This window comes from Epinephelus fuscoguttatus, linkage group LG17 (assembly GCF_011397635.1).
Source record: "Epinephelus fuscoguttatus linkage group LG17, E.fuscoguttatus.final_Chr_v1".
Classification (NCBI taxonomy): Eukaryota; Metazoa; Chordata; class Actinopteri; order Perciformes; family Serranidae; genus Epinephelus; species Epinephelus fuscoguttatus.
In genome coordinates this window covers 39,662,916-39,672,864 of record NC_064768.1, presented here as the reverse complement: position 1 = coordinate 39,672,864, position 9,949 = coordinate 39,662,916, and the positions used below count along the sequence as shown (strand labels likewise).

Genomic DNA, 9,949 nt, shown 5'->3' with positions numbered 1-9,949 from the left:
AAAGGCAACAGGAAGTCAAATAAGCACTGGTTCCAACCAAGGTGTGCAGAAGAGCATCTCTGAAGCAACAACACCTTGTCCAACCTTGAAGCAGATGGGCTACAGCAGCAGAAGACCACACTAGATCATTCTGTCATCAAAGAATTCAAACACCAGAATTACTTATTTGATTCAATCTGTTGCTAAAACATTGTCTTTACATCAGTGTAATAAAACAAAATTAAAACGCATCATCAGTCCAACAAGGATCATTTATTAACAAAAATTCTTATAATATAAACAAGTTACAAATAAAGAATGGACTCATTTCTGACCATGTCGAGCGATCAGGCACAGAATTATCGAGAGCAGATAGCGTTTGCATTCAATAATCATGGAGATTAGAAACCTGAGCTTGATACAAAATGTCATGTGTGGTACAAATGCATGTTGCACAATGACAGGAAGCCTTACAAAAGGTAGAGAGTATAAATATACTGTATGTACAACTGATGGAGTCCTTAATGCAGAATCAGACAGGTGCCTCGCAGCTCTTGAATATTTTCTTCTGTACAGTTGGGAGTTGTAGAAACTGCTTCTGCTGCGAGCTGAGTGGATGCATCAAAAGGGACGTTAAACACAAATGTGTCTCCTGGTAACAAGCAGCTGAAAGTGATGTGCTTCCTCTCTGCTCCTCCCAAACACCTGCTAATAATCTGGATTCCTTAAAATGAAGTTGAAATGTAGAGGAAGGACAGGATTGGCTGAGTCAGCACATTGAGCAGGAACAAAACCTTCCCCCTCAGGGTACCAGTCAGCAACAGCATCACGATATTTAACAAAAATAATAATGGGTTATTATCATATTCCGCGGGCGACCACAGAGGAACCTGCTTGATCAAACTCCACTCAGGCTTTCATTTCAAGGGTCACAGGTTGGAGGTCAGGGGTCATGGTGCAGCAGTCACTAGGAGGGGGCATCCTCTCCATGAATCGCCTTATACTTCACCATCTCCTCTGGAAACACTTTGCTGAGCTCGGAGATTAGAAGGCTCTTAAATTTCTGTAACAAAACACAACAGCAGAGGTTGGTTTATTATTTATTCACTGCTTCTCATTTTATGTGGAAGATAATTAACAGGGGCTCCTAAACATTTTAACTGATGCATCTTTAAAACTTTTCAACAACACCTTACCCCATCTCCATAACTTCATTTAAGACATTTAAAATGCGGAGGTCTTTAAAGACATACACCATTTAAGACACACTTCCAGAATTTGCAGATAAGCAAACTGCTAGCACTTGCTAACTTTACTCGTTCGTTACACATTCCCACCACCAACGGCATGCTGCATGTGCCAATTGACCCTTTGTTAAGTCCCACCCCTCGAACACAGATTGGCCAATCATAGTGCAGCATCAGCCAGCTCCAACAACACAGCTGATCTCCATGAACTCTTTCAGATTTCCTTCATTTTCAGGCTGGTTTTGTGGATGTGGAGCTAAATGTTGTGCCTGGGGCACGTCGTGTATTAATGATACTCGTTACCTGGAGAGGTTGGAAAAAGATATACGTTTCTTCCCTGTTCCAAAACCAAAATCAAACCCTGAAAAGTGTAGGGTTAGCTAGCTAGCTACTGAAGATATAGCCTACTGAATGTATACACATGCTGCTTTTGCTTTGTAATGATTATAACAGTGAAACAAAGAGCGACCCTGCTGTACAGGAACCAGTGAAGGGAAGCAGGGAGACTTTCCCTTTATATTCATTGTGTTGTGTGGCGATCAGCAGTGATGTGGTGGTTCACTTTTACACTGTGATCTGTAGCCTATAGTTCGGCTTCAGCTTCTAACTATCTTTGTCTTTTTATCCTGTTGTTGCTGCTGAGTCAGTTTGACATCCTGGATATATCCTTCAAACACAGACTGTAGACCCCTCTGTCTGCTGCTCTGTCTGCTTCTCTCTGACATCACTCTTTCATTTGTCCAAAAATATGATAATATTTCTTCAGGGAGTGCAGTTAGTTACAGTGTGGGCTCCGTGCTTACTCTGACAGCTTGTGGGACCATCACAAAGGGGCGGGGCTTAGTGAAAGGTCAATAGATTGCACCAGCACATACTGGTACTTGACGGAAAGTCAAAGCTGCGCCCCTTTTAGGAAGACAGAAAACCAAAGATCCTGACGATGTCGATGCAATTTGACCTGTATGTCGATTAAAATTTGTACACATTTATTTCTTGTTAACAACCGTTTGTTTTACAGATATGTCTAATGATTGTTTTGCAACCTTACCTGAACCTGGGCGTTAACATAACTTTAATCAATCACAACTTCATTCACCATTAATGAATGAATGTCCAGCTCATGATACTGTTGATTTAATCAAATGTGTATATTTGATTAAATCAACAGTATTGTCGGGCTAACTGTTGTCTGTAAGCAGAGCCACAGTCACCTACTTGTCATTGGGGGGCATTTTCAAACAACACCCTGTGCAACCAAAAGCCTCCAGGGGAGTTGGTGGGAATTTCCCCCATGAGAAATCTTTGGAAATGTAAACGTTAAACAGGCCATTTTAGAGTTTTCTTTAAACAAAGATCACAGATCAGAGGTTCTCAAAGTTTTGATGACTGAGAGGCACGGTAAAGAGCCAGCCAGCCACACAGGAAAAGTGTCCACGACTGTTTTATGACTCCTTTACGATATATTATACTGGGACATTTTCATTGACTTTATTATGACATCCTATATTAGGATGTCATAATAAAGGACATCCTATATTAGGACTTTATTATGGCCTTTTTTATCACAAACTGCCACTTTACAAAAACTTGAACAGTCAACAGTGATAAAGTCCACACGACACTTAAAAAATACTCTAGTTTTCCACTTTTTTAATACATTTAAAGGTGTTGAAATAGACAGTATGGTGTTTGACACTAAATCTACCTACATAGCAGTGGAGCAATGTCTTCTGCTGGGCTACAGCGACACAAGTACTAGGGCATGCATGTCCAAATTTCGGCTCAGGGGCCAATCGTGGCCGATCCACAGCTCGTCTTTCAACATATGTGGCCCACCACACACTATTGGTCCGTTCACCACACAATGGCAAGGCTGTCATGAAGTTTGTAGACATGCACCAGGTAGGAACTACGCACCTGGAGCTAATGTTTTTACATAAACTGACAGTAAACAAGTAAACAAACAGTTCCCAAACAGCAGACATTTCCTGCAGCTGTAGGTAGCCGACAAGGCCACTGCACAGAAGGGGAAAGTCGACGGCAACAGACACTGCTTTCAGGAGTGGTGGAAAATTTTTTCAATAATCCATATGATGAAAGAAGCAGCTGGCTCTCAAGTATTTTACATTTACATCATCTAATCTGGCCCCCATTCAGAAAACTTCAGACACCCCTGTACTTTGTCCAGTGGTAATAATACTGGCTGTTAAGTGTATTTATGATAATGATCACATTTGCTAATGATTATTTTGGATGCCGGTGTATGTTCACACTTCGTAGCATAGCAATCTTTTTTTCTTTAAAGCCTTAACAATATATATATATATATATATATTGTAATTACAGGCTAGTCTGTAAATTACCAACCTGTTAATTGCCGACAGTTTACAGGCTGAGAATTAGTCAGAGACAACAGTCTGATGCTGCAATTCAGTATGACTGTACTGCAGCAGCTTACCACTCAAGCTAACGTTAGCTATCCATCAGTAGTAACATCATTTAGACATTTACCACACTGACAGTGAATATTCATGCATCTTATGTGCCTCAGATCTCAGTGTGAAAGCCTTGGTTAACCTGCTACACAACAAACTTTTGGCATTTCCCTGTTTCTCTCCTGATGTGACAGCGCTAGTTCTTCCAGGGCCTTGGCGACGCCACAGTGCTGGTGAGGTCTATGTGTATCACGTGACACTGGTGGCATTTCAGTGGTCACTCAATGCAGCCCTAGATTTTAAATTAGTGATACAAGGATTGTGTGACACGTAACGCTGGACATTTTACACATTAGATAAAACGATGTTTATTCACAAAACATTCTGCTCATTCCAGACCATTTCCAGGCCTGGAAAACTGTTTTTCTAATTCCATAAATTCTTCAGGAATTTCATGGCCATGGCGGCGGTGATAAACTTGCATGTCATTATAACACTAGACACGTCTGAATATAATAAATATATCAAACAACTGATTTATGGAGCAGAGCTTCTCCTGAACAACAGAAAGATTTGTCCAAGGACAATTAATTCATCATCAATAAACGAGGCCACTTTAACAGAGAGGGCTGACTCGAGTACATGGCTCTCTGTATAATGACGATGATCCTTGAAAGAGACATTTTTATCTTTTAAGAAATTCCTAAGTATGCTCGGGAGCATTTAATCAGTGAAGGAGTCTGTTGGCTCTTTGTTTTCGCGGTCGCATTGGTGGGAAATCTCAGTGACCCTGGAACTATCTCTTACCGTCATAGTGTCGATCTTCCCTTTGACCTGCTCGTTCCTCGCCAAGGCTCTCTCCAGACATTCCTTGGTATACAGCTGAGGGTTTCGACCTTGGTCGATGTATCTACAAACACAAGGCTTAGTATCAGTCAAGGGAACAGTGAAGCTGTAAAGCACATATAAGGTATTATGAATTCCAGCACCTACATTTGGTAAGCCAGCCTTGTTTCCTGGCAAAAACACTCCATAGTTTATAATGTGTCTGACCGAGGACACTAAATGCTGGAAATGTCTTAGAGAAATTGGTACATGTCTCCATGCTCTGTGGGTCTGTCCCATGGTGTTGGCTTTTTAGAAGGTGGCACTGAAAACTCTCAACCAACCTCTACCAGAATCCCTAAAAATATGTCTATAAGGAGATTAATCTGTTGTGCCAGCAGGTCTTACTTAAAGAGAGTTTGGATCGACAGTAACAGGTCTTATTGTAGCGTTGGCTTGTTCAACACAACTGGAAGAGTCCACATGAGCCGGAGTTTACAGAGAAACTTAAACTCATAACAGAGACTGCTGCCTTTGGAAACATGACTGCCCGGGGAAATAATTCCCCAAACAAGACTATCGCAGATATTTCTGGCTCACATTGGAGGTGCAACATCTTACACGTGGTGGAGGGTACCAGGTGACAGAATGTACATGATGAATGGTAAATGGACTGCAGTTGTATAGTGCCTCTCTAGTCTTCTAACCACTCAAAGCGCTTTTAAACTACGAGTCACATTCACCCATTCACACACACTCACACACCGATGGAACGGCCACCCAGAGCAATTTGGGGTTCAGTATCTTGCCCAATTATACCTGGTCCAATTAGTGGACGACCCGCTCTACTTCTGAGTCACAAGCCCCTTTTACACTGCCAGATTTTCAGCGAATGTTGGGCCATTTTGCCGGCAAGCTGCGAGCGTTTAGACACACAGAGCCGGACTGGCGAGTTGATCCAAGGTGCCCAATTTTACGCCGTGTAGGGTAGACATATTGGTGGAACCTTTTTGGTTTAAAAAGAACGAGGCAACCTTCCGCCACGGGAGGGGCTGCTGAAGACTTGTGGGAAAACAAATTTGTTTAATTTTATTGTAATTATTGGAATAATTATTATTATTGACTCTGACTCCTCTTGTATCATCTGAATTTTTGTATAAAATCAGCGTGTTAGAATGATTATGTTAATATAAATAAAAATGTAAACTACAATGGATATTCCAAAGTTATTCCAAATCATTTAGGGTCACTTTTTGATTTGCTGTGTGATATTTCAAGTTTTGATTGCAAAATAATGAGACAGAATATGTTGAAACACAGGCACCAGTGGAACATTATTTAATGTCAAAATGATGTGCATATATATGATTGTATGTATGATATTTGTTTGTTTTTGTTTTTATCCCCCTCTCTTAAGCCACTAACTCGCTTGTTCTGACATGAACTAAAAACTGATGTCTTTCCTTTGTTGGTGTTATTCTATAAAGCCGAGAGTTGCTTGTTGTTTGTACTGTGGGATGAAGTGCAAAGAGGAGAGAAGGATCATGATGGCGATTGAGACCAACACTGCTTGAAGAGTACTTTGATTAAGGACAGAGGATGAGGGCAGGGTTTGGATGTGGAGGTTAGACTTGAAGGGTTAAGGGATTATGGGATTTTTCTTTATGTATTTTTTTAATTGTCCAATTTGTATGTACCTTGTTTGTTTTGTTTGTATTCTGTCTGTTCATTTGTAAATAAATGTCTTCAAAATTAAAAACTGAATTAAAAAAATAAAGTTTTGGTTGCTTATTTCTTATCATTATTTCAGCAATCCTCCCCCCTCCAAAGTACACTTAAAAAAGTGTCAAGACAAAGGGTGAACAAAATTTGGAGACGTTTAAAATGTAATTTTTATGATTTGTGTTTGCCGAATTTTAAAGTGGGTCTGAGCTATGCAGAACAACAGTAAAATGTAGCATGAAACATCACCAGAGGAGGGGACGAGGACTCAAACTATAAAATCATCAGATTCTCGATTGAGGTATGGTGTTGCTTTAACGGAAAGCGACATTTATTGTCTTAACACAACAAATACATTAACAGAAATAACAGACAACAACACAGGTGTAAAGAAAACATTATATTCATGTTATAAAGCCAGACAGGTATGATAATATAACAGCTAATGTTACTCACTCAAAGACCTCCAGCGGCACATTGATCTCATGCAGTTGCTGACGGCACTTCTCGATGTCTTGCAGACCGGATATCATGAAGTTTCTGAGACAAACAACAACAAAACATGTAAACACGGTCATTATTTACAGATTCGTGTCGTTATATCGACCTCAGTAAAAACCTGACTCACAGTTTCTGGTTGAGTCCTGCTTGGCTGCTCGGCTGGAAGTCGCTGACGATGATTCCCAACTGTCGAATATTCTCGATGAATTTCTCCAGGTGCTCCTCCAGGTTGTCAAACTTTTCCGCCATCTTGATTAACAGCTACTAAACTGTTAAAATAAATAGAAACGTCTCCGTTTACCAGAATCCTTCTGTCAAATAACCGTTGACTATTAGCCACCGACTCCACGACAGTCACAACGCCGAAGTGCTTTGCGGCAATGGCATAGCCAATCGCTGTGGGCGCTGTTGCGTTACCTCGGTAACAACCTGTAACAGCCAATGACAGATTGCCGTTAACCAACTCTGAAGTGTCGTGCTTCCGGACAGGAAGATGCTCTTTGTCAAGACGAAGAACTGTCTTCAACACTGCAGAGAAATGAAACCAGTAATAAAGAGTTAAAATAGTAAATGTTAATGTTTATAGTTATTGAAATCATATTAAGAATATATGTTTTATTTCATGTTTAAGTATGTGCCATAAATCCAAGACTAAAAAAAACATTAACACACTGTTTGTGTCAAAGCTAGAATTTCTCCAGCTAGACTGAATGACTAAATATACAGAGCACAGTATTTATTTAATGCTGATTTACAAATATGTTTGAATGTTGTATGCTCTATGTTATAAAGCATACACCTCATATAAAAATATAACCCTAGGTCTGACAAATGTAGAGATACTGGCCTACTTTAGTCTGGCACTTGGGTTATTAGGCTCTCTATCTCTTATTATCTTATTGAGGCAAAGGCTTTAATACATCCTGTATTTCCCAACAGACACAGTATAGGGCCCTGTTACCCAGCCTGGGGTCCAGACCCTGATTACAAGTCACCAAAGGAAGGCCCTCTTTATTTTCAGAAAAATGTTTTGACATATACATTAAGTATTTCATCCATTACCTTAAAGAAAACCAAAAGAAAATATTATTTAAATTTAGATTATTATACAAGATATAAACTTAGGAATGAATGCAGTTAAAACAACCAGTGCGCTGGTAGAACAATGGCCGAGCATCAGGGAGATGGAAACACTGAATTTATCCAAAAAAAAGAAGCATATAAAGTGTGTGTGATTGTCAGAAATTAAAAAAAAAAACACAACAGAGACAGAGAATTGTATAAAAAGTTCCTCAAAACTCATCTCTTGAGACACATTCACAGGATATAATCAGCTCAAAATGAATCCAAATCACTCACTTCCTGCAATTTCATGCAGTTATTGCATTCTGTGTTTGGGTCATAACGTTTATCAGTTCTTCTGTGCTGTTACTGATGTGTATTAAATATAAAATAATGTTAAAATATGTCACTTAGTTGTGGGTTGTCAGTTGACTCAGTCATGAGGGATCTCTTCGGAAAACCTTTCCTGTGTGTACATACATGTGCTGACTGCAAATGTGTGACTAAAAGTGAAAGTGACGTGAGATTACATTCTGCTGGCAGCTTCCTTCTTCTTTTAGGTAGACACAGGAACACAAAGCTGCAGAGAGTTGGAATTAAACAGGAAATATACCACGAACCTTCAAAATAAAAGTAATGTTATATTGCTTATATGACACCATGCACAAGCCAAGAATGATGTGGTCTCTAAATCTAAATATTTAGGTACTACAACAACGTTTTGCATGTGGGATAGAGTTTTAAAATGACTTCTGGCCTTTTAATATGTAGTCTATGTTTCTGAGAGTCATTATAGATTAAAAGTGATGTTTTTTCTGTGGCACTGCTCTCAGTGTTGTAACACATTCATGCTTCCATTCTTTTTCTTGCAGCACTGATATTATTGGTTGTATGATGTGTATACTGTAAACCCTGCATTTTATTATCAGCAGGGTGTATGTTGTAATATTTAAGGGGCCTACCAGGCACAGGCCCAGGGGCCCAAAGTCTTAGGCCCTCACCCTGGCCTTCAGCTGCCAAGTATCACTCAAATTAACATGTACCAACCAGGAAGAGACTCAAAATGACCGCAAAAATACAAATAAAGGCCACAAAGAGATGACTGCAAAGAGACACAAAATAACTACAAAGTGAGGCAAAACAACACAAAGAGACATAAAACGACCAAAACAGACACACAGTTACCCGCAAAATGGCTGCAAAAAGACACAAAACCACATCAATCGAGGCAGAACAACACAAAGAGACAGAAAATTATTGTCTATTTTCATCAGGATATACACCCAATAATTATGAAGTTGCTAGTGACTTTTTTTTAAAATTATTTTTACTGTTAAGCTGAGCTGTCATGGTCCTAATTGTAACTGTCATATGCTGTAAGGGACTGTTTGTTATTTTTGAGGGGAGGGGTGGTGCAAAACAGATGATGCATGTCAAATCATTTTTTATGCACTGGGGAGGGACTTGGGTTTTTTATTGCGGCTTAAAAATAAATAAAATTGGGACGTCTGGTAGCTCACCTGGTAGAGCAGGTGTCCCATGTACAAAGGCTACGTCCTTGCCGCAGTGGACAAAGGCTTGATTCTAATGTCATTCCCTCTCTCCCCTCTTTCCCACTATAGCTGTTCTGTATAATAAAGGCCATGAAGCCATAAAAATGTCAAAATTAAACACAGCCAGAAACTGTAAAAACAGAAATTATTGTTGGATTTTCACATTTCTGACAGTCCTTGGACACATCCTGTACGATGAACACCTCAATCAGAAAAAACTCATAAATGTGAAACACTATATTCTGTACTATGTTGTAAAGTGTACCTTTTTTAGCTGCAGCATGGGCGAAGAGCCCAGGACAAATTTCCCACGATAAACTTAATCTTGATTCCTGTAATCTACATCTCATTTAGAATTTGGCCCAAAACAAACCGTTTACACAAACAAACCAGCATGCACAACAATGAAAACATGAAGGATTTTGTCTTCAACTTTTAACTTATAACTTTTGAACATGAAATGGGAAGTTTTAAAAATCTAATCACTAATTTACGGTGGTGATTCATTTTCTGCTGGTCCCTCAGGGAGGCTTGAGGAAAAATATTTGCAGCGTCAGCAGGGAGGATCCAAAAAACCCCAACCCCCCTCCACTGATAAATAAAGAACAGTCCCTGATTTCACACA

General features: G+C 39.6%; 1 protein-coding gene across 1 annotated transcript; it reads right to left on the bottom strand.

Annotated features, from left to right (window-relative positions):
• Positions 1-232: 232 nt before the first annotated feature.
• med10 (mediator complex subunit 10) lies at positions 233-7,098 on the bottom strand. Its single transcript, XM_049602190.1, has 4 exons — positions 6,837-7,098; positions 6,665-6,748; positions 4,469-4,571; positions 233-1,042 (listed from the first exon to the last, which is right to left on the bottom strand). Exons 1-4 carry the CDS (start codon positions 6,956-6,958, stop codon positions 947-949), a joined length of 405 nt encoding a protein of 134 aa, XP_049458147.1. The 5' UTR covers positions 6,959-7,098; the 3' UTR covers positions 233-946.
• Positions 7,099-9,949: the final 2,851 nt, after the last annotated feature.

Coding starts and splice junctions, on each gene's coding strand:
- med10 (XM_049602190.1), bottom strand. CDS start 6,958: ATGGCGGAAAAGTTTGACAACCTGGAGGAGCACCTGGAGAAATTCATC. Junction 4,572..6,664: donor GTGCCGCTGGAGGTCTTTGA/GTGAGTAACATT, acceptor TTGTGTTTGTAG/ATACATCGACCAAGGTCGAA. Junction 1,043..4,468: donor GGAAGATCGACACTATGACG/GTAAGAGATAGT, acceptor GTTTTGTTACAG/AAATTTAAGAGCCTTCTAAT.